General features: G+C 49.1%; 2 protein-coding genes across 8 annotated transcripts in view; one reads left to right on the plus strand and one right to left on the minus strand.

Annotated features, from left to right (window-relative positions):
• cnot1 (CCR4-NOT transcription complex, subunit 1) overlaps positions 1-15,811 on the plus strand; it is a 30,884-nt gene extending 15,073 nt beyond the window's left edge. For 3 of the 5 annotated variants that reach the window (XM_084450813.1, XM_084450811.1, XM_084450812.1), the window contains exons 30-48: positions 244-395; positions 774-1,070; positions 3,021-3,161; positions 3,440-3,544; positions 3,653-3,772; positions 5,213-5,407; positions 6,283-6,534; positions 6,652-6,821; positions 6,985-7,240; positions 9,540-9,788; positions 10,010-10,173; positions 10,469-10,586; positions 10,723-10,824; positions 10,995-11,168; positions 12,416-12,628; positions 12,875-13,055; positions 13,431-13,563; positions 13,883-14,017; positions 14,917-15,811. In XM_084450813.1, coding sequence (XP_084306939.1) covers positions 244-395; positions 774-1,070; positions 3,021-3,161; positions 3,440-3,544; positions 3,653-3,772; positions 5,213-5,407; positions 6,283-6,534; positions 6,652-6,821; positions 6,985-7,240; positions 9,540-9,788; positions 10,010-10,173; positions 10,469-10,586; positions 10,723-10,824; positions 10,995-11,168; positions 12,416-12,628; positions 12,875-13,055; positions 13,431-13,563; positions 13,883-14,017; positions 14,917-14,995 — 3,236 coding nt within the window. In that variant the 3' untranslated portion in view covers positions 14,996-15,811. The remainder of the gene's footprint in view (positions 1-243; positions 396-773; positions 1,071-3,020; positions 3,162-3,439; positions 3,545-3,652; positions 3,773-5,212; positions 5,408-6,282; positions 6,535-6,651; positions 6,822-6,984; positions 7,241-9,539; positions 9,789-10,009; positions 10,174-10,468; positions 10,587-10,722; positions 10,825-10,994; positions 11,169-12,415; positions 12,629-12,874; positions 13,056-13,430; positions 13,564-13,882; positions 14,018-14,916) is intronic. The other 2 variants (XM_084450815.1, XM_084450814.1) reach the window with 1 other exon arrangement.
• A 78-nt stretch (positions 15,812-15,889) lies between these two features.
• Positions 15,890-21,593, minus strand: setd6 (SET domain containing 6, protein lysine methyltransferase). 3 transcript variants are annotated; one of them, XM_084450645.1, is made up of 9 exons: positions 21,478-21,593; positions 20,618-20,716; positions 20,361-20,505; positions 20,036-20,177; positions 19,440-19,634; positions 18,454-18,580; positions 17,756-17,936; positions 17,272-17,414; positions 15,890-17,163 (listed from the first exon to the last, which is right to left on the minus strand). In XM_084450645.1, exons 1-9 carry the CDS (start codon positions 21,529-21,531, stop codon positions 16,834-16,836), a joined length of 1,416 nt encoding a protein of 471 aa, XP_084306771.1. In that variant the 5' UTR covers positions 21,532-21,593; the 3' UTR covers positions 15,890-16,833. The 3 variants fall into 3 exon arrangements, with proteins under 3 accessions (XP_084306771.1, XP_084306772.1, XP_084306773.1); XM_084450646.1 differs by lacking the exon at positions 21,478-21,593 and adding an exon at positions 21,014-21,137; XM_084450647.1 differs by lacking the exon at positions 21,478-21,593 and adding an exon at positions 21,014-21,039 and having other exon boundaries at positions 20,618-20,712.
• Positions 21,594-27,765: the final 6,172 nt, after the last annotated feature.

Raw genomic sequence — 27,765 nt, forward strand, 5'->3', positions numbered from 1 at the left:
GTGCTTATGTGGATGTCTGTAGATCAACGTTAAGATAAATCACTTCGAGACGTAGCCTTGTGATTTTTCTGTCTTCTGTTCAATCATTTGAATGTAGATAACGACGGAATACATTGTGCGATTGTCGCGGACATTTGATTTTGTAATCTCATCCTCTTGTTCTTTTTTTGTTTGTTCATCAAGCCTGTGAGCTCGGGCCCCCCTTCCTCGATTTTAATCACGATAGCGTTTTGTAACCAACAGGAGACTTTCTTCCATTTGCAGCGGCACCCTCCACCCCGGCCGCCGCCACCACCTGCACGGCCACCGGGCCGCCCACGCCTCAGTTCAGCTACCACGACATCAACGTGTACGCCCTGGCCGGCCTGGCGCCGCACATCAACATCAACATCAGTGTAAGCGCCCCCTCTGGACCGCTCGCTGCTCTGAGAGCTCAGACCGGGAATCTGAGGGAGGAATTGTCGTTGGGCAGCAGGGTAGCTCAGTGGCCGGAGCATCTGACCTGGTTCAAGACCGAGCCCGTCCACTTGACAATCTTTGCCTTCTGTTGTGCCCTTGAGCAAAGTACTTAATCCCCCCCAACACTAGCTCAAACCATTTTAAGTTGCTTTGGATAAAAACAGACTGACCAAATTGTAAATACAAAATTTATTGGACGGAACATGGTCCTTCTGAGTCCCGTGAGATGCCATGTGTGGAGTTGTAGCAGAATTGTTTTGTTGTTTGTTTGCTTGTTTGCCGCTGGCCCCTAACGTCGGCGTGCCCCCCAGCAGATCCCGCTGCTGCAAGCCCACCCCCAGCTGAAGCAGTGCGTGAGGCAGTCCATCGAGCGCGCCGTCCAGGAGCTCGTGCACCCCGTGGTGGACCGCTCCATCAAGATCGCCATGACCACCTGCGAGCAGATCGTCCGCAAGGACTTCGCCCTGGACTCGGAGGAGTCGCGCATGCGCGTCGCCGCCCACCACATGATGCGCAACCTCACGGCCGGCATGGCCATGATCACCTGCAGGGAGCCGCTGCTCATGAGCATCGCCACCAACTTGAAGAACAGCTTCGCCGCCGCTCTCCGGGTAAGCGAGCACGCACACGCAAGGGATGTCACCACAACGCACGCGCGCTCGGATTCCGATTCGATACCAAATTTACAAGCTGATCTGATCTCCCGTTGATTTCGCATTCGGTGGCGATCGATGGTACCGGGCAGTAAATGCATCTGCAAGAAGGGACACAAACATTTAAGATTGTCATGGCGATTGCAGCACCTCAGCGCATCTACTAGTGGATGAGTAGAACAGCAGGAGGTGAAGGGAGAGCAGGCCTGAGAGAGGAGATGGGGAGGGATGGTGAGAGAGGAGGTGGAGAGAGAGGCGATGGGGAGGTGGAGAGAGGAGATGGGGAGGGATGGGGAGGTGGAGAGAGAGGAGATGGGGAGGTGGAGAGAGAGGAGATGGGGATGTGGAGAGAGAGGGGATGGGGAGGAGGAGATGGGGATGGATGGGGAGGTGGAGAGGGGATGGGGAGGTGGAGAGAGGAGATGGGGAGGGACGGGGAGGTGGAGAGGGGATGGGGAGGTGGAGAGGGGATGGGGAGGTGGAGAGAGGAGATGGGGAGGGCCGGGGAGGTGGAGAGAGGAGGGATGGGGAGGTGGAGAGAGAGGAGATGGGGAGGGATGTGGAGGTGGAGATGGGGAGGTGGAGAGAGGAGATGGGGAGGGGTGGAGAGAGATGGGGAGGGAGGTGAAGAGATGTGGAGGTGGAGAGAGAGGAGATGGGGAGGTGGAGAGAGGAGATGGGGAGGTGGAGAGAGAGGAGATGGGGAGGGATGGGGAGGGAGGGGAGGAGATGGGGAGGGAGGAGATGGGGAGGTGGAGATGGGGAGGTGGAGAGGAGATGGGGAGGTGGAGAGGGAGGAGATGGGGAGGGAGGGGATGGGGAGGTGGAGAGAGAGGTGGAGAGGGAGGAGATGGGGAGGGATGGGGAGGTGGAGAGAGAGGAGATGGGGAGGGATGGAGAGGTGGAGAGAGAGGAGATGGGGAGGGATGTAGAGCTAGGAGAGGAGGTGGAGAGAGGAGATGGGGAGGTGGAGAGAGAGGAGATTGGGAGGGATGTAGAGCTAGGAGAGGAGGTGGAGAGAGGAGATGGGGAGGAGATGGGGAGGGATGGGGAGGCGGAGATGGGGAGCGATGGGGAGGTGGAGAGGAGATGGGGAGGGATGGAGAGCTAGGAGAGGAGGTGGAGAGAGGGCAGGTAGAATGAATGGAGATGGAGAGAGAGCGTTAGGTAGAGAGTTTGTTTAACATGAATGAGGAGAAGAGAGGTTGGAGACTGGAAGGATGGAGAGGGAGGAATCGTTTTACCAGTTATATATGGCAGTGCCAATTAAAGGTGTCCTGTTATGCTAATTTTCAACAATTTTAATAAGTCTTTGGGGTCCCCCAAAAGATAGTATTTTTGCTGAAAATACCACTCAGAATAAGCGTTCTAGTATGCCTCTATACTTAGGTTGACCATGAGATCCGATTGAGTGGATTGAGCGCTTTTTCATATGCAAATGGTGCCACAAAGGTGGGCCTTTGTGGCTGTCCTGACCAGGGCTCCTTTGTAAAAGAGACCTCTGTCTCAATAGGACTTCCCTGGTAAAATACAGGTTAAAGAAATACATGAGTTCAGCTAAGAGCAAGTCAGCAGGCTAGAGAACGAGAGCTGTTGACGGCGCTCTGCTACCTCAATTATAGCTGGCTAGCCTGGACCAGTCCCACACGATGCCACTGTGACAAATTTCATTGTCCTCTCTCCCTGACTAAACATGATGGTGCCCATGTTATTATCTCTACGGTTCAAAATGCTGGTATTGTGACATCCCTAATATACGCATACTCGGGACAGAACGGATACAGACCACGGTCTACACTGCATATCCTGTTCCAAATGGATTCTTTCTTTCCTTCAAGACAGTTTTTCTACTCGTCTGTGTCTGTCTTTCCTTCCTACAACTATCTTGTCTTATTCTCCTCCCACCAGGCCCCAACCCCTCAACAGAGAGAGCTGATGGAGGAGGCCGCTGCCCGGATCGCCCAGGACAACTGTGAGTTGGCCTGCTGCTTCATCCAGAAGACTGCTGTGGAGAAGGCTGGACCAGAGATGGATAAGAGGCTGGCCACGGTGGGTCTACCGGCCATTTGCATCTCCGCCCCAAGCCCTGAGTGTTTCTGTAGATTTACTTTAGTTTGGATAGGTGTGAGCAACATGGCGATGGCTCATATCACTCTCAGATGGGCCGTGTGGAGTTGTCAGTGTCACCAAATTGCTTCCACCCACCAAGTCCCCTCAGATCTCTACTAGAGCCAAGGTGGAAAGCACCAGGCCAGAGGCTGGTTCTGGTTCAGAGTCGGACTGGCAGGTGTGTGACCCGTGTTCTTTTCTCGGTCCTGTCCCTCCAGGAGTTTGAGCTGAGGAAGCACGCTCGCCAGGAGGGCCGTCGCTACTGCGACCCCGTGGTGCTAACCTACCAGGCTGAACGCATGCCCGAGCAGATCAGACTCAAGGTGAGACCCTCTGGTACCAAGAGCTGCCGCACGCCCACCGTGAAGCTTGTGAGACTCATCAGCGTTGTGCCTGTCGGTGGTGAATCTAACGTTGTGTCTGGGCTTCAGGTGGGAGGTGTGGACCCCAAGCAGCTGGCTGTGTATGAGGAGTTTGCCAGAAACGTGCCGGGCTTCCTCCCCAGCAACGACCTGTCCCAGCCCACTGGCTTCCTGGCTCAGCCCATGAAGGTAAGCTGCTGAGCTGACACACCTGGTAGGGGCCAAACCCAGATCATGATGACTGGATGTTTCTGGTATGCATGTTTAATATGTACACCTCCTGTTAGAGCAGGCCCGAGTCATTCGAGTTTCTCCGCTATTTGTTGGGTATGTTGGTATTTGGAGCTCAATTCAGAATTCAGGGCTTTGTTTTTTTGTCCCGATACCAAAGTCGTCATAACGTCACACTGAGTGACTCGCCGAAATGCAACTGAACAGAAGCGGATTTCATGCTTGTTTTCTTGCTCAAAACACTCTAGCGAGATGCGAGTCTCTTGTTAGGGCTGTCAACTTAAGCAGCATTTTCACCTCAGTCTCTCCTCCACTCCGGTGCTGCCACACACACGCGCGCACACACACACACACACACATGCGTTTGCATGTTGCAGCACCCGAGCAGAGGAGAGACGGAGGCGAAAATGCTTCTTAAATTGACAGCGCAGAGCTCTAACCTAGCTACTAGCTTGCTATTTGGCTAGCATATTTTTTCCTTTGTAAACGCGACTCAAGCACGTTGGTGGGGCGAGAGAGAGAGTTGGATCGAGCAAAACCGGACTAGGATGACATAGCCTGTTTGGTAGCCAACAGCCAAAACATTTTAAAGCCATTTTGATTGATTTTGGTAGGCTACTATCAGCCTCTAGTTTGTCGTGGTACAAAATAGATTTTTTTATGAAACCGAATTGGAAGTGCTTTTCAAGAGTTTATAGATGTAGTCTATGTTATAAGACAAAAGTGAAACCACTTGTCAGAACGTGCGAAAGTGAAACCTAAACTTGGGCAAGTTGACACAAGCCATGATAACATAAAACCACCACACGATTAAATCATGAACAAATACTCAGCTAGCAAGCTAAACAATCTAGCAAGCTTACAATGTACAAGTAGCAGGAGGCAAAAGTTGAACAACAAGGCATATGACTGTCTGGCTCATTGCTCAGCCTGTCACCGGTAGACTGCAACGCTGCCATGTAGGGGTTCAGAACGATTAGTATTCGTTATTCATTCATTAACACCAAAGGGTATTTGAAGCCTGTAAAACGGTATTGGGGACAGCCCTACCTCCTGTATATTTCACAGTGGTGGGCCCAGCTGTGATGGCTGAGCAGCCTGGGCGATAAGTACCGACATGTTCACTCTCCTCTTTGTTTACTTGCGGAAGTACAGTTTTTTTTTTGTTGTTTTTTTGGCTTTCCTCTGGAATAAGTCAATCAATCAATCAATCAAAGCTTTATTTGTATAGCGCATTTCATACCCAGAGGCAACACAATGCGCTTTAAGTTGTGGTGGGACCTATACCCACCCCCCCATTGCTCTCTGTAAAGCGCCTTGTGTTGCCTCTGTGTATGAAATGTGCTGAACAGTTTGATTCGGAAGCGCTGATGTCTCTCTCCTCTCTGCGTATCACAGCAGCAGGCGTGGGCCACGGACGACGTGGCTCAGATCTACGACAAGTGCATGGCGGACCTGGAGCAGCACCTGCACGCCGTCCCCCCGGCGCTGTCCATCAACCCGCAGACCCAGGCGCTCCGCAGCCTGCTGGAGGCCGTGGCCCAGGCCAGGAACTCCCGCGACGGCATCGCCGCCCTGGGGCTGCTGCAGAAGGTAACGCGCCCCAGCCCAGACCGGGCCTCTGCTGCGCTCACCAGGGATGCAAGCAACTCGCTTATCGGCGAATCGCGCTTTTTCGGTTTGGGTGACTTGCGTGAATCGTCCCTATCTGAAGAGTTTTGCTGCAGTTACTTTTCTAATTTTGAGTAAAAACTTATTTTAATACTTTAACTTAACATCTGTCTATTATTGATGGGGCGGCTATGGCTCAGTGGTAGAGCGGGTGGTCCAATGATCGTAGGGTCGGTGGTTCAAATCCGGCCTCCTCCTGTCCACATGTTGAAGTGTCCTTGGGCAAGACACTGAACCCCAAATTGCTCCCAATGAGCAGGCTAGCACCTTGCATGGCAGCTGCTGCCATTGGTTTGTGAATGGGTGTGTGAATGGGAGGCCATTGTAAAGCGCTTTGGATGAAAGCACTATTTAAGTGCAGTCCATTGACCATTGATCTGATTATTAAGTTGAATATCAAAACATATAGGTGTACATTTCGGGAGGACTGCAGGGGATTCCCCCTCAATATTTGGAACATGCATACAATTCTACCAGAATCCAGGAAATGATGTGTGTGACACCCAAAATGTTCTTGGGAAAGACCCCCCCCCCCCTTAATTTTCGGGTAGTTCTGTTTTTTCACCACACGTTTGCATCCTTGATTATATATCGGTGTGTTGGCCATTCATTTGCCAGGGCAGGCTTTTGGGGTTACAGCTCTAGGTCAGGGTGACACGGTGATATTGAGGGCGAGGATTGAGTGGAGAATTAGATGGAACATCAGTTAGTTGAACACACTGCGATCGCTTAACTAAACGGCGCTTCCTCCCCCTCCTCCCCCCCAACCCCTCTCTCCTCTCTCGTTCCCCGTCCAGGCGGTGGAGGGCCTGCTGGACGCCACCAGCGGCGCGGACGCCGACCTGCTGCTGCGCTACAGAGAGTGCCACCTGCTGGTGCTCAAGGCCCTGCAGGACGGCCGGGCCTATGGCCCCCAGTGGTGCAACAAGCAGATCACCAGGTGTCTGATCGAGTGCCGGGACGAGTACAAGTACAACGTGGAGGCCGTGGAGCTGCTGATCAGAAACCACCTGGTCAACATGCAGCAGTACGACCTGCACCTGGCACAGGTACCAGCACGCACACACACACACACACACACAGTTCACATCCAGTCGTATCGCATAGCAGCCCCTGCCGTGCCAGCGTTTACCCATACCCGCGTTTGTCCGCGTGTCTCCTGCCAGTCGATGGAGAACGGCCTCCACTACATGGCGGTGGCGTTCGCCATGCAGCTGGTGAAGCTGCTGCTGGTGGACGAGCGCAGCGTGAGCCACATCACCGAGGCCGACCTGTTCCACACCATCGAGACCCTGATGAGGACCAGCGCCCACTCCAGGGCCAACGCCCCCGAGGGGTAAGACGCATGGGCCCACCGGCCCGAGGACCCTGGCTAGTTTCACTTGGCTTACGAGGTCCTCTGCCCTCGCTGTCATCTTCCACACCTGGAGATGAGCAGCTGGTGATGAGGGCATGTGTTTGTGGTTCCATGTGTATATGTGGTACATGTGTGTTTTTAGCCCGTCTCCCTCTCTCCTCCCTAGTCTCCCTCAGTTGATGGACGTGGTGCGCTCCAACTACGAGGCCATGATCGACCGCGCACACGGTGGCCCCAACTTCATGATGCACTCTGGGATATCCCAGGCGTCGGAGTACGACGACCCTCCGGGCCTGAGGGAGAAGGCTGAGTACCTGCTGAGGGAGTGGGTCAACCTGTACCATTCTGCAGCCGCCGGCCGGGACAGTACCAAGGCCTTCTCCGCCTTCGTAGGACAGGTGGGCCTCTCACTCTCTCTCTCACACACATACACACTATCTCTCTCTCTCTCTCGGACGCACGCTCGCTCGCTCGCTCACTCACACACACAGTAATGTAATTATAATGTAGTGAAATGTTGCTCGTATTTCACTGTTGAACTGCACACAGCGCGTTGAAGCAAAAACTGATGCAGTTAGTTAACTCTGATAAGCTAGTATGTTAACACAACATGGTCAATCTCGTAGACACAACTCTTCAAATAAGTTAGCAAGCACGTTGTATTAGCTAGCCAGCCAGCTAAATTAGCCCGGCTGGCATAGTTGACCAACATTTAGTTATAAATGGTTCACCTAGCTAACTACTGTACTGTGCATCATGCTAGCTAGCGTAGCCAACGTTAGGAAGCTCACACATTCACTACAGTAACAACAATGCCGTTAGCTACTGACTGTGGGGGGGGAACAAACAGCTCATCCCTTAGCAGTGTGAAGTGGGCCCTCCAGCGACCAGGCACAGTAGCCTTTGGGAATCAAGTTTAAGGACGAGGCACGACGAGACAGGAAAATCCCCTGTAATTAAGTGTTATCACTACTGAACAATGAGTAGCCTAGAGTAGACACCTTGTTCCCAACACGAGGGAGAGAGAGGGGGAGAGACACGAGGCAAGTAACTTATGTTTACAAAAGTTCATTGTATGACTTCGAAACCGAGTTACGTACCCAACCGTGATTTTTGTGTACCATTACACCCTTAGTATCGAGCATCGAATCATTATCGTTTCAGTTTCAAGTATCGTTTCTAGGGCTGTCTTCGACTCAGGATTTTGTGATTCGACTCAGACTTGGTGTTCAAAGCGACGCGTCGAATCGTCGATGTGTTTTTTCTCTTTCTCCTGGCTATCAGAAAATCACTTGACATCAAGTTTCCGTGATTATTTTGGTTAGGCCTATATTGGTAGCCTATAGAAACAATCAATTGTTGCCAAGGCACATTTCTGAGTAGGTTAGGGTATTTGAAATCAACGAGAATGACAGTTACATAATTACAGCATTTTAAATAGCTAGAATAGCCTGGCTATCGGTTTGTGGAATAAGATGGAGGGATGCTTCATTTTGTTCAATCTTTTTCTGAACGAACTTTCGTCCATTTAGGTTATGCTTGAATAGCCTTTATTGGGCTATTTTACCTTGATTAGTGTTTATTATTTTCCGTTGAACAAAAAAGTAGAATAAAGTTTCAAAATAAATTATTAGCCTTGCTCATATTTCCGCTCCGCTAAAATCCTCTCCGCTGCCTCCGAATGTGTTTGATAGCTTGTTTCAAGTGCAGCCCATCCCTCTTTCTTGCATTGTCCATAGTTTGGACCACTAATAATCGAGATAATTAATAGACAGGTTATCAATATCTTAAACATTTTGTCTTCATATCCATTGTGTCATGTCGGGAGATTCGTTCCCCCCCATATGTCTAGGCTGAGGGGAGACCGCCGGAGTCGGGAGAGCTGTGAAACTTTCAACTCAAAATTGCAGGCTGCACAATAAAATACACCTGTTTTCTTGTTAAACATGAATCATCTAGCATTGTCCATCTACTTCGGATGCCCCCATGTTTTCATACAGTTTCACATATCCTACATTAGGGTTGGGCAATTTGACGATAGTCTCCTCAACTGCGCATTTGAATGCTTGCGCGAATCGGCACATATGGGCAGCAGTCAACAAGGAAATGTTTTGGCTGTCACTAAAGCATTTTCACAGACGTTAGAGCTCAAGCTGTCTATGGGAGACCCTATTTTTACCATTGGATATACAAGAAGATTGATTTAGGAAAGCAGTGTGATATTCCATTTGGGAAATGCACGTGATTGCCGGCGCATAGTAGGCTAGGCTAGACGCTTAGCGGAGGGGAGAGGGGCTCCCTGCCTTCTTCCCTCTGCTATATCAGTCTTAACTCTTCTTTTACAGCCCAACAAATAGCTACGGTAATAGCCTAGGTCTAAAACGAATGATTGGCCTGTCCTTGATCTTAGTCCACCTCCTAGTCCTTGACAGTGGAGCAGAAATCGACTTAAAGAATCTCTGTCGACTTAAGGGTCTCCGACTGATGATTCGACGCGTCGACTTTCAGGGGGCAGCCCTAATCGTTTCATTATTGAGTATCGAATGCTAAATTTGGTATCGGCATCGAAGTAAAAAATGTGGTGTCGTGACAACACACACACACACAGCCTTACTAGAGGTTTATCGGATAAACAACCCGGTCGCGTTGTGCAGTACGGAGCACTCACCCCCCCTGCCCCTCTTTTCTTCTTGCCAGATGCACCAGCAGGGCATCCTGAAGACGGACGACCTGATCACGCGTTTCTTCCGCCTGTGCACGGAGATGTGTGTGGAGATCAGCTACCGCGCCCAGGCAGAGCAGCAGCACAACCCCGCCGCCAGCGCCGCCATCATCAGGGCCAAGTGCTACCACAACCTGGACGCCTTCGTCCGCCTCATCGCCCTGCTGGTCAAACATTCTGGAGAGGCCACCAACACAGTCACCAAGATCAACCTGCTCAACAAGGTAGGGGCCGAACACCCCGGAGCTCCAGCTCGCAGACGACTGACGCGTTCTCGACACGATCCTGCTACGTGGGGAAACGGGCACATTAACACTTTTCTTCTCTGACTGTTTTCCTGTGTGTGTCTCTGTGTGTGTGTCTGTGTGCGTGTCTGTGTGCGTGTCTGTGTGCGTGTGTGTGTGTGTGTGTCTGTGTGTGTCCGTGTGTGTGTGTGTGTGTCCAGGTTCTGGGTATTGTGGTGGGAGTCCTGATCCAGGACCATGACGTGAGGCAGACGGAGTTCCAGCAGCTGCCCTACCACCGCATCTTCATCATGCTGCTGCTGGAGCTCAACGCCCCCGAGCACGTCCTGGAGACCATCAACTTCCAGACCCTCACGGCCTTCTGGTAAAAACCCCGCCGCCGACGCGGGACTCGCCGCTACGATCCGCCTACTGGCGTTTTCCCAGACTCTCAAACCCGCATTTGTTGTGGCGTGCGCGGTTTCGCCACCTCTGCCGTACTCAAATCAAACTTGATTTATATAGCGCATTTCATACACAGAGGCAACACAATGCGCTTTAGAGAGAGCAATGGGGGGGTGGGCATAGGACCCACCCCTACATATTCCAGAGGGAAGCTAAATGACAGTACTGACGCTGCGTGTGCTCTCTCTCTCCTCCTCCTCCTCCTCCTCCTGAAGCAACACCTTCCACATCCTGCGGCCCACCAAAGCCCCCGGCTTCGTCTACGCTTGGCTGGAGCTCATCTCACACCGCATCTTCATAGCCAGGATGCTGGCGCACACGCCGCAGCAGAAGGCAAGGACCACACGCCCTTACGCAAAAACGCACACACACAAATGCTCGGCTAGATATCTGGTGTATCGTGTTGAAGTGGCTTGAAGTGACGTGGCTGTGGTGAATCTGCCGCTCTAACCCCGCTGACCCCCTGCAGGGTTGGCCCATGTATGCCCAGCTGCTGATTGACCTGTTCAAGTACCTGGCCCCCTTCCTGAGGAATGTAGAGCTCAACAAACCTATGCAAATCCTCTACAAGGTACCTACCTGCACCCCTACACCCCCTACCTCTTCTGATCTCTTGGGGCGCGACAATCCTCTGTAGTGGATTCATCTCTGACTTGGGATTATGAACTGACAGAGCACTCCTATCTCTCTCTCCATCTCTATCTCTATCTATCTCTATTTCTCTATCTCTCCTTCTCTCAGGGCACCCTGCGCGTCCTCCTGGTCCTGCTGCATGACTTCCCAGAGTTCCTGTGTGACTACCACTACGGCTTCTGTGACGTCATCCCGCCCAACTGCATCCAGCTGCGCAACCTGATCCTGAGTGCCTTCCCCCGCAACATGAGGCTTCCGGACCCCTTCACCCCCAACCTCAAGGTACAGCGCAGCGCTGGTGTTTCCTCTACACCCCTTCACCCCCAACATCAAGGTACAACGCAGTTTCCTCTACACAGACTTAGCTGTTGCGGCCCGCGACTGTCTACGGATCTCCTGCAACAGCTTCGTAACGAAGCCTTCCTCTTCTCAAATCTGCCTTCCGAATCGCATACTTCTACTTTTTACTGACAGTACGTGCTACAGCCGTCCCTAGGAAGTATGTACTTTGCACGCAGTACGCATACTATTGGGACATAACGCTTTGTCATAATATCGCGCCTTGAAATTTGCCCACATCCGTCGCAGTCCATGAAACGACTTTCGTCCACAGCTGTCGCGACTTGCACATGTGACGTAATTTCCGCTGTGCCTGTGGGTCAGAATATCCAAAAATTGCATGCATACTACAAAATGCAACTGGATTTAGTAGGACCTCCTGGTATTTTTGCCATACTGCATGTGGCATACTTTGTATTGGGACATACTACATCAGTTTTTGGCATAATATATAAGTATGGAAGTACGTGATTCGGAACGCAGCCAAAGTCTCTATCGCTAACGTCATGTGCTCTGCAGTGCGCACCATCCCTTCCCCCCTCACTCGTCTGCTGACGGCCCTCCTGCTACACACACACACAGCACACGCACGCTCATCTCCGACTCGGATCCAGCGCTGAGCTCTAGCGCCTCCTGCCAATCCTCTGGCCTGGCCAGCTAGCCAGCCAAGTAGTGTTGCAATGAGTAGAGCTAAAATTACTGAAATCAACAAAGTCATACAACTGTCAACCCATGCTCATCGTCGTTGGAAATACAGAAACCTCAATTGCCCCACGAGTTTAAATAAAGGTTTGAAATGAAAATGATACCCTTTTGTCAGCTCGCTAACTCGCTAGTCATCTGTCTACTACGCTAGCTGCTTGTCTCATTTGACTTACGATGGATAACGAACGCTAGCCAAACCCACGCAATGTAAGCTAGATAGATCAGACACCCGGCCTCCGGACCCCTCCCCCTACGCCCTCGCCACCGCTACACTCCGGTCCTGCGGAGTGTGGCGTCACCGGTTGGCCGCGATGCATTACCAAGCTTCGTACGTGAGTTTTAGTCATATTGGGTCCAACGTTGGAAAGACTAACAGCCTGATTGAGAAGGAGCTTCCTCTCCTGTGTTCACCCGGAGCACAGGTAGATCTGGAGCCGTGTTTCTCTGAGCGCTGGCTGTGCTGTGACGAGGACCTCTCCCCCCAGGTTGACATGCTGAGCGAGATCAACATCGCCCCCCGCATCCTCACCAACTTCACAGGCGTGATGCCCTCTCAGTTTAAGAAGGATCTGGACTCGTACCTGAAGACGCGCTCCCCTGTCACCTTCCTATCCGAGCTCCGCAGCAACCTGCAGGTAGGGGGCGCCACTCTGGGTCCCTGGAAGTATTTGCAGCACAACGACACATCTTTAGACCAGGTTAGGTTTTGACTCTTTAAACAAAATGTTTTTGATTATCTATCTCTGTCATGTTGTCATGTTGTGGTTTTGCATCTGTGAACTGTGGTGTAGTGTGTGTGCGCGTGCGGGTGTGTGTGCGCGTGTCGTGTGTGTGCAGGTCCTTGCCGTGGTAGAAGGTCACGTGACCTAGGTGTGGTGTTGAGTAGGACTAGTGTGTGTGTGTGTGTGATGTGTTTTTACATGTGTGTTTGTGTCCGTGGTCAGGTGTCCAACGAGCCGGGGAACCGCTACAACATCCAGCTGATCAACGCTCTGGTGTTGTACGTGGGAACGCAGGCCATCGCCCACATCCACAACAAGGGCAGCACCCCCTCCATGAGCACCATCACACACTCGGCACACATGGACATCTTCCAGAACCTGGCTGTCGACCTCGACACAGAGGGTAAGAGACTCGGACAAAGACTAACTCCTGCAGAACTTTGCCGTTAACGTCGACACTGTGGATTCGAGAGAGATCGACACTCGGCGCTCTCTCTTTCTCTCTCTCTTTCTCTTTCTCTCTCTCTTTCCCTCTTTTTCTCTCTCTTTCTCCCTCTTTCCCTCTCTCTCTTTCCCTCTCTCTCTTTCTTCCTCTTCCTCTTTCCCTCTTTCTCTCTCTCTCTCTTTTTCTCTCCCTTTCTCTCTCTCTCTCTCAAGCATATCTTGGAGCGTACGCGACATTACATTTGACGAATAAAAGAATTGTGAAAATGGGAAACGTTCTCCACCCGTGTGAAACTCGCCAAGCGGTATCTTACTCTTGTGCACTCATTTCCAGGGCGTTACCTGTTCCTAAATGCGATAGCCAATCAGCTGCGATACCCCAACAGCCACACCCACTACTTCAGCTGCACCATGCTGTACCTCTTTGCCGAGGCCAACACCGAGGCCATCCAGGAGCAGATCACCAGGTAACCCGTGTGCCTGCTGGCTCCCCACATAAGATCTGCACACCACTACACACAACCAACACACACACTATATACACACACTCACATAAACATTACACTTTACATACTCGCTATACACTGACTGCACTACACCTTGTATATTGTTGAATTGATTATCTTACACTAGTATTTTGTACTTTCTCTTTGCACTGTCCTGTCTCGTGTCCTGCACCCTGTCCAATGCAGTCCTTGTTATGCACCATGCTTGAAGGCAACTTCCTAGTATGTTGAACTACAATAAAACAAACTCTGATTCTGACTCCCTCCTTCCTCTTTGCAGGGTTCTCCTTGAGAGGCTGATCGTGAACAGGCCACACCCCTGGGGTCTGCTCATCACCTTCATCGAGCTCATCAAGAACCCTGCCTTCAAGTTCTGGAGTCACGACTTTGTGCACTGTGCCCCTGAGATAGAGAAGTACGTTCTCTCTCTCTCTCTCTCTCTCTGTCTCTCTGACTCTCACTCATTACTCACTACTGTTTCAGTAGAAAACCCATAGCTGGGGGTTAACTGAGTGAAACTTCTCACTCGGGGAGGGTTGCAAAATACCCGGAGTATTCTATTTTCTATTTTCACAGAATTAGCCTACATGTTTCAGCCTCTGTTGTAATAGCAATTTACAATTTGGTAATTTAGCATTTAGCAATTTAGCAAAATTTAGCTACACTGAGTAGCAAACATAAGGCAACTACCAAATAACTAAATATTTAATAAAATGCTGATTGTGTCATCACTTATACAATTTAACAATTGACCTAAAGCACAATGGCATGTGGTCATAAGCCTGATTGAAGCAGGAAGGAGGCTCTGTCAGTGGTTTGCTGATGATCATGTGAATGAAACCTGACCTGAGCAACACAGCCTTGCCAATAGTGCTCATCCCACTGGTCTTATTCACACAGAAATAGCTTGGTTTGGTGATTATAAAAACAAAATGAGAAGCAATGAAGATATATCAAATACAAAGCAGTAATAATTATATTAAACACTCCAGCTCTGTTAGTCATTTTGAGATACACTTTGAGAGCCTTTTTTATGGGCAAGATTTCCAAGCCATTGTTCCTGTCGACTGTTAATTTTCTGGAAAGTTACAGCAAACTTTCCACCCCTTTGCCTCCCTACTTGGGGGTTAACTGACGCCATAGTGAAACATCCCACTCTTTTATCTAAGGGTATGGTAAAGCTACCATATTGCATCTACCTCGGGGAAACGGGTTCTGTGTGGACAAGCAGGCCCTTCACTAAACGGATGTGTTGTGTGAAGCTGTAGCTGTGATGGGACGGCCCGGTCCTAAACCCCCTCCTCTCTCCTCCAGGTTGTTCCAGTCTGTGGCCCAGTGCTGCATGGGGCAGAAGCAGGCTCAGCAGGTGATGGAGGGCACTGGTGCCAGCTAGTCGGCCTGCAGAGATCAGAGATGCCAGGGCTGACCCCCCCACCCCCCCTTCTCTACTGTTAGCACTGGACGAACTGGCAACGCTCATTCAAATACTAAGGACTGCTGCTCATGGAATCGAAGACTGTTTTTTTTGTGTGTGGCCTGAATATGGAGATTTTTTATTTTTTTGGGCCTGAATATGGAGAAGTTGTCTGGACATGTGTGGTTTATATAATTTGAGGCTTCACTGTAAATATTAAAAGGGAGATGGAGAGTTAAATAGTTAGAACAGATGAGTGGAGAAAAAGATGTCCAACAAAAATGAGAATTTAAGATGTAAAAACAAGTGAACATATACATTCACTCACCACCAAAGCCCCCTGTTTGTCTCCTACAGATTTAGTTTTTTTTTTGCTTTTTTCTTTTGTTGTTAATTACTGGTTTATTTGCGTTCAGAGGCTTAATTGTAGAGGATTAAAAAAGCGTCCCATTTCTTTTTTGTTTGTTGATTTTCTGAGTGGGCAGAGCGTGTGGGGTGTGGTGGGGGGAGTGGAATAGTTTGTTCCATTTTAAAGTCTCACAGGCTCTCCCTGGCACTTGTAAAATTGTGGAAAATTTAAGATGACAAAATTCAATCTTAATTTGTACAAAGATCCAAATTGCAGAACAACAAAAGAAGGACCAATACAGCTCATTTTGTAAGGATTTTGACTGTTTTGTAAATGTATTGGTCCGTGTGTTGTATTTTGTAGTCCTTTATAGTCCCCTTTAGTTCTTGCTACTTTATTTCCTGTATGTATGCACTGTAGTTAACACATTAAATAATTGAACTGCATGTCTGGTTGCATCTTTCCGTCATGCTGATAACTAGAATGACTTCAACCATGAGTACCAACAGTTGTTTTAGTCCGTTTTATTATACAAAATGTAAATTCATACAGTAAAAGTGCAGTACATGAGGTGCACATTACAATAGCTAAACACCATAGGACAGTCTACAGTTAGGACCGTCCAGGAAGACTTAAGTTGAGGCTGGTTGACCTTTTTTTGGAGCTCCACAGCAACACGCATGAGGAAAAAGGCTGAAGGAATTTCCATCAAATGCACAGAACACAATCTTTAAGAAAATGCTTTCATATTTTTATGTTTACCACAGATTCAAATGCATACAACCAATCTTAATATTCAATTACACACTAGTATGAAATAGGACATGGCCATCCATGACTTTTGAACAAATCAGTAGTTGGTTACTGAAATATCTGCAAGAGGGCGAAACCATGGTTACCTCTCATACCTAATTCTTTGTTTTCATTCATAGTATTTTTACTGACTTGATTCCCAAATTCAGAGACACGTCAAATTAGAATTTAGCTAACAAATTACAAAGAGCCTTTCAGCAGCCCTACTAATATGCCTACTGGTCAGGTGTATATCCTCATGGTTTGGTGTATAATGGGCTGCATTCCTTCCATACTATATAGTATGCCAAAAAGGATGTATGTCCCAAAAAATAGTATGCCACATGGAGTATGATAACAATACCAGGATATCCTACTACAGTACATCAAGTCGAATTTTGCAGTATGCAAGCCAGCACTTTTCTGGCTATTCTGACCCACAATCCATTGCACAGCGGAAATTACATCACACGCAAGTCATGACAGCTGTGGACGAATGTCACTTTATGGACTGCGTTGGACGTGGGAAAATTTCAAGGCGCAATGTTGTGACAACGTGGTATGTCCCAATTGTATGCATACTGCGTGCAAAGTACGTACTTGCTAGGGGCAGCTGTAGTACGTACTGGTCATAAAAAGTAGAAGTATGTGATTCGGAACGCAGCCAAGGTGAACATCATGGTTTAATGAGCTCCATTAGCTGGCTCAGGATGGCTTTCTGTCCGTAGCGAACCTGCAGCGCCCTCTGCTGTCTGGAGGTCAGTCCTGCCAGTACATCTGGGTCCTGCAGCAGGGCCTGGTCCTTCTCCTGGCCCTCCCTGTAGGCGGCCAGTGTGAAGCCAGCTGCCGCGTGCAGCAGACGCTTCCAGGGAGCAGCCAGACCCGGCAGCCCGTCGTAAGACAGAGCGTGGGTGATCTTCTCCTCCTCCTCCTCCTCCTCCACCGCCTCCTCCCATCCCTCGTTCTCCTTGAACTCTTCAAACTCCTCCGCTGACATGCACAGGATCTGGAGAGAGGGACAGTTACACACCGATGCAGGACGTCTGGAACACAGACACCATGGCTATTGAGGGTTAATGTTTGTTCTTTGCCGACATCACAGCCAGACGGTTACCTTGAGCGTGGTGTACAACTCCGTGTCCGTGAGGGAACCGGACTTTCCAAAGATGAAGACCCCCTTGTCTCCCACCATCTCCATATCACACAGCATGCTCCACTTATCCACAAGGAGGCGCTGGTCATTCTCTGACCGAGTTGCTAAGGAGGAGGAGCAGGGAGGCAGGGGGAGGGAACAGGCTGCTTTAGGGTAAATCCAATACATTTTTATACATGCACACATGCGTTGAATTGAATCGAAAATGTATTTATTCAGGGAAGACAAGTGAAAGCAAGCTCTCCTGTTCAATGCCCCCCTGATTACAATAAAAACAGTAGGAACATGAAATTCATAAGATCCGTGAACAAAAACGAGACTACAAGCACATCATAACCTTGAACCTCTCCAGCGAGACAAGTTGGTCAAGCTTTTACGGGAGTCCTGTGGTCTGTTCCACCTCTCCACCGCATTCACAGTTAGTTAGTTAGTTTACACTAGTCACCTTGCACGCCGGCCTTGTAGACGTTGGACATGGGGATGTCTGCCGTGTCGTTGCTGTTGCTCTGGTGCGGCTCGGCGAAGCCGTACATGTGCAGGAGCTGCCAGTTGGCCATCTGGCCGTAGGTGTTGAACACTTCCTCTCCCGCCTTGATGCTGCGCATGCTCACCATGTTCAGGTACTCCTGCCGGGGCGGAGCCAACCGAGGGGGTAAACGGACTGCACTCATATAGCGGATATGGCCTCTTGTTCACCCATTCACACGCACGTTCACACACCCATGGCGGCAGCTGCCATGGGAGGCGCTAGCCTGCTCATTGGGAGCGATTTGGGGTTCAGTGTCTCGCCCAAGGACACTTCGACATGTGGATAGGAGGAGGCGGGATTCGAACCGCCGACCCTGCGGTCATTGGACGACCCGCTCTACCTCCTGAGATACAGCCGCCTCACATATTATTAGTATGATCGTCATCGTTGGACAGGCAGAGCGAGGACCTCAGTTGTTGATGCTTGGAGACTCATTTCCTTCAGACACTCACACGTTATATGGGAGAAGGAAGGCAGCCAGGCGACCGTCTCACTCACTGAGCCAAACGGGTTTGCTAAGAGTTGGGGCTGGACTGTTTTATACTTACTAGTACACATCAAGTAATAACCATGTTAGTGAAGAAGGAAAGTGACAGCAGAGTGGTCTTCCTCACCGGGGTGTACTCCAGATTGGCGTTGTGATTGGCTACGTGGTTCAACATATCTGCCATGGGCACCATCATTGGTGGGTTGGGCTCTTTCTCATCTTCCTCATCCTCATCGTCCAGAGGCTCCTGGAAACTAGAGACAGAGACAGACAGACAGAGAGAGAGAGAGAGAGAGAGAGAGAGAGAGAGAGAGAGAGAGAAGGAGAGATTACCAGAGAGAGAGAGAGAGAGAAGGAGAGATTACCAGAGAGAGAGATCGTACCCACCCAGCGGGTAAGCGGCCCCCCCTGCTGCTTAGCTGAAAAGCCTTTGACCCCTGAACGGATAGGACGAAATGGACGTTTGTGTATTTCAACAACCGGGGAGTCCATCTTTCCTCACTCGTCATATAAACACCGCCCACCCGCGCCATCGAATCGCTAACTTTTCAGTGGCGTAGCCGGCTAAAGCTGTGTTTGTGTACGGTTGTCATGTGCGTTGGCGGGTCAGAGGACCCGAGGTCGAGCCCAGCGCGGGCCGGTGAGGGCGGGCACTGACTAGCGATGTGATAGACCGCGTCCCTCGTCAGCGTCACTTCCACCCTCACCTGCTGGGTTCGATCTCGCGTCCTCTGACCGTCTGCTGGTATTTACACAGAGGAGTGAGTTTATGGTAAATGGTCAATCGACTGCACTGATATAGCTCTTTACAATGGCCTCTCAATCACCCATTCACACACACATTTACACACCAATGGCGGCAGCTGCCATGCAAGGTGCTAGCCTGCTCATTGGGAGCAATTTGGGGTTCAGTGTCTTGCCCAAGGACACTTCGACATGTGGACAGGAGGAGGCGGGATTCGGACCACCGACCCAGTTCTGCTGGGATCACCAATCGGTTCTGCTGGGATCAGCGAGCAGGCTGATAAGCAGAGTCAAGTCATTCAGCCAGTCCTCTCCACGCCCTCCCTGGACTCTGATCCCCCAGGTGACCTGTGACCTTGTGCCCCTCACCTGTAAGCCATGACGAAAGCCACCAGGCGCGTGTAGAGGTCCAGGGTGTGCGTGTGCGGACTCCACAGGTCTGGGTGGAGCCTGATGAACGGGAGGACAATGTCCTGGTACTCCTTCTGGATGTTGGTCAGGTCCGTGTCCACCGCCTCCGGCACGCCCGTCCCCTTCAGCAGCTGCTCTCGCTCCTCCTTGGACCTGCACGCCGCCACGGAGAGAGACACAACACAGGAGTGTGTCCTCCCTGAGACTGGGAGGTTGTGAGTTCGATCCCCGGCCGAGTCATACCAAAGACTATAAAAAATGGTACCAGTTGCCTCCCTGCTTGGCACTCAGCATCAAGGGTTGGAATTGGGGGGGCTACATCACCAAATGATTCCTGGTGCTGCTCACCGCTCCCCCAGGGGATGAGTCAAATGCGGAGAACAAATTTCACACACTCCGGTGTGTGACGAGTCGGCCATTGGGACTTAAACTTGAACCTGAGTCCTTAAGCAGAGACTGATAAAGTTTATCTCAGCTAAGGATATTCACAAGGCCTACGCAGTACAGGTCAATATCCTTTTAGCTAGCCTACTGAACTAAAGCCTGGTTCGTACCAGAACATGGGCTGGTCCAGGGTCTTGAAGTCTGGCCAGAGGGACAGGTAGGGCCTCCAGTGGGACAGGGGAGCGGTGTACTCGTACAGCAGAGCCAGGAGCAGGGGCACCCAGCCTGACGTGTTTTCCAGAGATGTCTTACCTGGAGGGGCAAGAGCAGATGGGGGGGGGGGGGGTATCACTGGCTTAGCGTGATGGCAATCATCTTTTAACTCATAGTTCGATGTGCCGTCTAGAGTCGTGAAAGACAAGAGACAGAAAGGGCGGGGGTAATATGGGAGGACAAGAACAGACAGGCCAGTGTCAACATAACAATGTATGTTACCCTCCTCCAGGACAGCAGAAACCTTGGTGTTGCCTTGGTTGAGGAGGGCGGACCTGGGGATGGAAAATAGCACCTCCCCCTCGTCCAGGTCCTCCTTAGCCAGCAGGCCATACTCAGACACGGTGCCCTCCTTACTCACACACACCTGGGTGAGACAACATAACACACGAAACACAGGTCTGTCAATTAGGGCAACTTGTACTGATCCGTATCTTGGGCAAGTCTCTCGTTATCTTCTCGTTTCCCCAATACTCTACCTTGCTGTTCAGAGTCAGCCCGACCCGGACACACCACTGCATGAAGTTCTGGACAGGGTCGGGCTCGGAGCCGTCAGGAGTGGGGCGGTCATCATCTACCTGCAAGTGTAAGCAGCGTCAACATCATAGTCGTCCCAGCGGAACCAAGCAGATACACATTTCAGCAAATATACTCGCGCAGAGCATTTCATAGCCTTTGTTGTATATGCTTAGATGAGATCACACACGGGCTAGTTCACAACTTTTAGGGGACTCCGCGCACAACAAAGCTATCTGGGGACTTAACACAAAACAAGCTAGCTAGCTAGCTAGCAGCTACCTAACGTTATCATAGTGTTATCCAGCTAACTTAACTAGCTAGCTATGTTACCAATGCCAAATCAGTGCAGTCGTGACCTTAAGTCTTTTAGCATCTGTTGCCATTCTGTCCAAGAGACTGCACTCTCGGACTAAATTAAGTAGTTGTATTATATTTTATGCGATCAAAATGTCGTAAACATGTGTTCTTGTGTTCATTTCCGCAAGACACACTGGTTGCATGCGTTCCTGACGTAGGACGCAGGAAAACCTTGGGTTTCGTTCACGAGGATCAGCACTGCGCTGTCGGCGCTCTGTGATCGAGCCCCCAAACATGTCCTGCGTTTGAGCTGCTTTTATGACAGCTCTTGCCAGTAGCTTCATTATATATTTTTGGGAAATCGTATAGGTCACATTGTCCAATGCAACCGTTCTCTAGCCTGGTAAACTAGACTCCTCGCGATTATTTTGACGAAATCGCAATGAGTCTGGTAAGACCTGTAAGTTTTCCCAAAAATATAAAATTAAGCTAGTAGTAGTACTGTATATGTATTTCCCCTCACCCCCTGTGAATATCCACGGGTGTGTGTACGTCCAAGTAAAGATATTCGGCACATAGCGTGTCATTGTAGAGATCCAAAAACAAATGCTTCTCACGAGCCTGTCTTGTTGTTCCAAGTGCCTACCGCGAGATCAAGGCATTGCGCAATATCGTAATCAGTTAAAGCGGAAGTTTACACGCGTATGTGCTGCGACTAAATAGTTCGATGCTAAATATTTTTTTTTAAAAGCCTTTCCAGATGAACTAGAATCTTACTTTATGGCGAATTATATGCCAGAACGCCAACTAACACCTAGGTGAGTTTCTTGTCTTTGAAAATCGAGAGTTTAACATGTTTTTGAATGATTTTTCAATATGCCCATCCACATCCATTGTATGACCAAAACGGTGGTAGAGCAATTATCAACTTTTTCGAAAATGCTAGTTTTGTCAACGTTTTGATCTGAATCATTGTATATGATCACAAGTAACCCTAAAACAGGGCTAAACATGCATTTTCCCTTTACTATTCCTTTAATAACCTCACAGTTCATCAGCTGGTCCATCAGACCTCTTCTTCCTCAGCCAGCTGCTGCGCATCTCCTCAAGGATAGGCTACTGTCCTAGAGCAGGACATCCAACAGAGGTACAATAGTAAACAATTCTTTCACTGGGTTACATTAAGATGCCAGAGAGAGCTGGCTCGTTGTGTTTTCCGAATCTGCCCAGTGCCCACTCTGCATTTTGAGTTGTCAAGTTCCTCGCCTTATAGGTGCGGAAGGAGCTTTTGAGGAAGTCATAGTCTTTCTCCAGCAGAGCTATGGGGAAATGAAGAGAGGCAGAGTCAAATGGAAGTGAAAACGGCAGGGTCACATCCTAAGGAGTCTGATGAGCAGATAATCCTGTAGATCTTTCCTCTATACAGCTCCTTTCCTCCTCCAGAGTCTTTGTGTGGAAAGCCACCAAAGCACTGATCTCAGATCTGTGGGCCTGCATCAGTTGCCTAGAAGTGAAAAGAAAGAGGGAGGTGGCTGAATGTTGACATCCGTCCAGTAGAGGACCGGCAGATAGGCACCACTGCATTAGAGAACATCTCTGAATCAGACGAGACCACTGTCATATTAAACACTTACTGCAACAACCAGAATATGCATGTGCCTACTCCATTTCCTGTTTCTGCCTGACTCTCTGCCCACCGCTCAGGCTCATCCAACAGCTGTGAAACAGAGAGGTGACCTTAGTGGAACCCAGGATCTCTTTATATCTGAAGACCCCTATACTAGAGAATGAGTTGGATAGCTCACTGCACAGCAGCTGTGCTGGTGAGATTGGCGCTCATCCTTCAGGAGAGCTGTCAGCTTCGCCATCTGCTCCTGCGTGTCCTGCAGTACCACCTGCCTGAAATACACAGCGGAATGTACTATATGCCTTATAGGCCAACAGGAAATGTCCAAACTAAATGACAGAATGATGTACAGTAGCAACACGATTAGGCTACATTGTAGGTTTTATCTCATACATTTATAACATTTGCAAGCCTTATACAAGGACACTCACATTTCCATTTCCACAGTGGTACTGTAGGCTGTTGTTTTGAGCTGAGCCAAGCTGCTGTGCTGAATTCAAGTTAAAAAGTGGTCAGGATTTCCCTGTGAGCTCATAGTCTGCACATACAGTGGATACCCGTGTTCCAAATTCTGTTGAACCCATGATCCACACTGGTATTACAAAAAATATTGTGTGAAGAAAATAGTATTTTTGTGCGTGGGATAGGATTTGTGGCTAGGATAGCGTTTTTCAGGGTATCAGTCCCTCCCTCCCCCTGGTCAATGTTGACCTGCATATCTCTGTTGGCACCACAAGAGGCAGTACACAAGTAGAGTAGCGGTGAAAGCGTTGGACTCTGCCTTATAGATCAAATCCTGTCCCAACCCCAATCCTTATTCTAACCCCAACCCACACTAGGATTGGAGTGACCCTATCCAGTTCTATTAATACATCCATGATTTCTAGCCTCTATCCACAAGCATCTCCAGTCTGGAGATGAGAATCACTTTATAAAACACAATGACCCATCTGTGTGTGAGTGCAAGATACTGTGTGTGGAGCTGGAACCTTACTCAATATCAGCGAAAATAACAAAATAATTTGTTTATTTGTCATTTGTACATGATACGGGTACCATCTGCAATGAAGTGCTTATCGGCATCCAATGTTGGGCTCGAACCTGTGATATTAGGATTTTAAGGTGTTGACACCCTAGAATTTGAAACCAATTCCTTCTGACTTGGGAGCCACTGACCACAGGGGCCTAACCTGATGCGCCAGATGGTTTGCTTCCCATCTGGAAACTCTCCATTGGAAACTGTTTGGAAAAGGGCAGGCACTTTCAAAAATACTTGGCAGGTGATTGGATGAACCATCTGTCTATTACCGTCTATCACACGCTAACTTCAACTGCTTATCGCTGTCATCACAACTAAACCCGCCTAGCGTACAGTAGCTGTTTGTATTCAAATTCCTCAGAACCAACACTGATTGGCGAGATTGTTTTCTGATCTGGCACAAATGGATCTCTATGGAGAGTATCCAGACTGATTTGTGAGAGAAACAGGGTTTTTCCTGCATAGAGGATTTTTTGGTGCCGCCCAAAGACATTTTTGCCAGAGCCAAAGGAAAATCACGTGCCAAAATGCTAAAAATTGAGAATAAAAATAGCAATTCAAATCATCTCCAAATGTGTTTGATAGCTTGTTTCAAGTGCAGCCCATCCCTTTTTCTTGCATTGTCCATGGTTTGGACCACTAGTAATTGAGATAATTAATAGACAGGTTATCATTATTTTATCCATTTTGTGTCATGTCGGAAGATTTCCTGTGATTGTGAAAAGTGAGCTCAGTCAGTACGACAGCGAAGAATATAGGCCTATATATGCTGGTAGGCTATTTGGCATAAAACAGAAGTTTCCCCCACAAAATTGTTTGCGCATCACCCCCCAAAGACCCATTCTGAGCCAGGAAAAACCCTGAGAATGTGAGCTTGTGAAACCTGTATGGTCTCATGAGACTAACATGGGCCTGGACCTGACTGTTCTCAGACCAGCATGAGAATCACAGAGAACCTAAACAGCATCAATAACCTGACTGGACAGCCTTTCTTCAAACATTCTGAAATGATTAAGATATGCTCAGCATTCAAAATTGGCAAATGAAGAGAATGAAAGGTATAAATAACCAATACTAACTTGAGTTTCTCCAGTCTACAGTGTGGTCAGAGAGCAGCTTCACTCCTGAGTGACCTGGGTGATTTAAGTTAAGGTCCAGCTCTCTCAGGTGGGAGGGCTTTGACCTGAGTGCCGAAGCCAGAGCAGCACAGCCTTCCTCTGTGACTCTACAGAAAGACAGCCTGCAGAGAGGTCATTGGGATATTACAACAGCTCTGCTGCACTCTGCTGGTGAGAGAAAAAAAATGTGAGTGGGGTGCTACTTGTGTGCAAAAACACCTTTTCATAAAAAAATGCCAATTCAAAACATAAATGACCTTGATCTGTGAAAATACACCAGTGAGCAGTGACATTTTGCAATCTACAGCTGTACTGATTACACAATGGCCATTACCCATACATTGCTTTCCAAGATTTTGTTCAGGGTAGCTATCATAATGAGTCGATAGCTCCAGGAAGCAACCACATGTGTGGGCCACTGGTCTTCTCTGAAATCCTTGAAGGTTTGTGAAGTCGACAGTGATGATCTTTCCTAGGAACAAATCCGCTCCAGTGCAGAATCGGAGGGATCCAGACTGGTGTTGAGCGTCAGGCTCTCTGAGGTATGGAGTTGCATACTGCTGAATGTCCTTGTCTTCAACCTTCATGGTGGACAGGAAGGCGAAGGCTTTCATGATTTTCCCTCCTGTCGCACCACATGGAAATGTACGTATTAAACTCACGGTAGGCCCCAATAGTGTTCTTTAAAAAAAGATTTCACACATTTATACGATAACGACTAAGACCATTTGTAGTCTTTTAATTCAAATATGATGCATTTCAGTGTTTCAACAACATTACAAGCCCCTTAGACTGATCATGTTATATCAAATGCCCAAAGATTTGTCTCAGTGGTAAATGGACTACACTTTATAGTGTCGTCTCATCCACCCATTCACACATACATTCACACAGCAGTGGCGGCAGCTACCATGCAAGGTGTTAGCCTGCTCATTTGGAGCAATTTAGAGCTCAGTGTCTTGCCCAAGAACACTTCTACATGTAGACAGGAGGAGCCGGGATTCAAACCACCGACCCTACGATCATTGGACGACCCACTCTACCTCCTGAGCCACAGATGCCTCACAGTGTTCACTTCACTTAGATTATTTTGACTATGGTAAGCTAAAGAACGATGGTAGGCTATAGTAGTTTACCTCACTCTTTGCAAGACATGTACAGACTATTGGTCAACATGACAAGCCTTCTGTTTACGTGCCATCTAATAAGAAACTGGACAGGAAGTAGCTAGAGAGACAGGAATTAGCTAGAGAGACAGGAAGTAGCTAGAGAGCTGTAGACGACTGCACTAGTCTCTCTACTGCACTCAAGGTGCATTAGAGTCTTAACATGGGTCACTAAACTATTCATGAAACAAAATACAATGTTCAAGAGTTCAGTGGTCAAATGGATTGTTTAGAAGTTTGGGTTAATGTCTTTGAAGAACACATTGGAGGTATAGCAGCCATGCACGCTATAGACAGATTGTCACATGACTCTTCCCCCTTGCTTACTGTTGAGTCATGCATCTCCCAGCTATGCATTGTGTCCATGTTGGGGTCATTGGCCGACCATAGCACCATCTCTCCACAGCACCTATGTCATTTACATTTTGTAACCTCTCAGGAGAGTAATAAGGTCTCACCCAGCCCAATGGCCCGACTCCATGGAGCTTCCAAGGGTGATAGAGCGGTCCTGTCCAGTCCACAGGCCCGGTCACGTAACCTCTGGGCTCAAGCAGAGGCCAGTGTGGCGATACCAAGCCCAGCGATCCAATCCCACCAGCGCAGAACCTGTCCCAGCAGCAATGCGGCTCCATCCAGCCTAAAGACTCAGCCACGCTGGCCTGCAGGTCTTTCTCCCGCCTGCTCCTCCTCGCCCTCCTCTGCTGCCTGAAGTCCCCCAGCAGGAAGTCTCCCAGGTAGGCAGGGTGAATGCCCCAGTAGTGTCCCTTCCCATCCTCACAGCGGCTCACCTTCACAAAGCAACTGTTCAGGGACAGGTTGTGCCTCACGCTGTTCCTCCAGCCCTGGCCCCGGCCCTGGAAGTAGGGGAACCGCTCCTCCATGGCCCGGTAGATGGACGCCAGGTTGAGTTTCTGCGACGGGGAGGAGAGGATGACTTTGGCGATCAAGGCGATGTAGGACAGCGGAGGTTTCACAGAGCGGTTTCCACACTCTGCGTCCCCGGCTGAAGGAGGCTCCGACCGAATGTCCTCTTGAGGGTTGGACAAGTCTGTCAGGACGCTCTCACAGACTGAGTCAGTGTCTGCCTTTGGCTCAGTCTTTCCTGATGCGATGTCTGTCCCTCTGCCTGAACTCAGCTCTGCTATCTCAGTCTCTTCTTTGCTCATATCCGCTCCTGCTTTTACATCTTCCATCTCTTCGCTTTTCTTGACCCTGAAATTCTCTGAACTCGACTTCAGACGTTTCTCATGACTCCCAGTCATTAGCACTGCTCTATACTGGAAGTCTTGGTCTTGGGACTATGAGAATCGTCCCTTTATATTCCTCCCTTAAACACTTGTGGACTAACCATTTATTCCTGTTGGATTGGACAATGTCACAAGTCTACAGTGAGATAAGCTTGCAACTCTAGAGAGATAACAGACTGAGGTTATGCAGTCAGTATTTGCTTTTTCTGCGTTACACAATCAAACTGACCGTAAAGGAATTTTATTTTTGATAGTGCCTTTTCACACTATATAATGTAACTTAGAGTCATGGCCTGGTCAATGAAATCCTTTCGGAGTACATTACAGTTTATTGGAATATGAAAGTATTTATAATGCTTAAAAACAATGCATTTTTTACCACATTCAAGAAGTTAGTTTGGAAAATGATTCAAACTACAACAGGAATGTTTTGTGGTTGCATAGAGTGAGGGTCAAGAGAATCACACATAATTCCAAAATGACACGATACATAATTCTGTCAATGCAGTGTCTCAAAGAAGCACCGAGATGGTATTTTCTCAGTGCTCTCCTGAGCCCAGACTGCATAGCTGAAGTCCCTAACAGGCCTATTTATAGTGTTGGCCCTTGCTACA

The sequence above is a fragment of the Borostomias antarcticus genome (genome assembly GCF_949987555.1).
Source record: "Borostomias antarcticus genome assembly, chromosome: 16".
NCBI lineage: Eukaryota > Metazoa > Chordata > Actinopteri > Stomiiformes > Stomiidae > Borostomias > Borostomias antarcticus.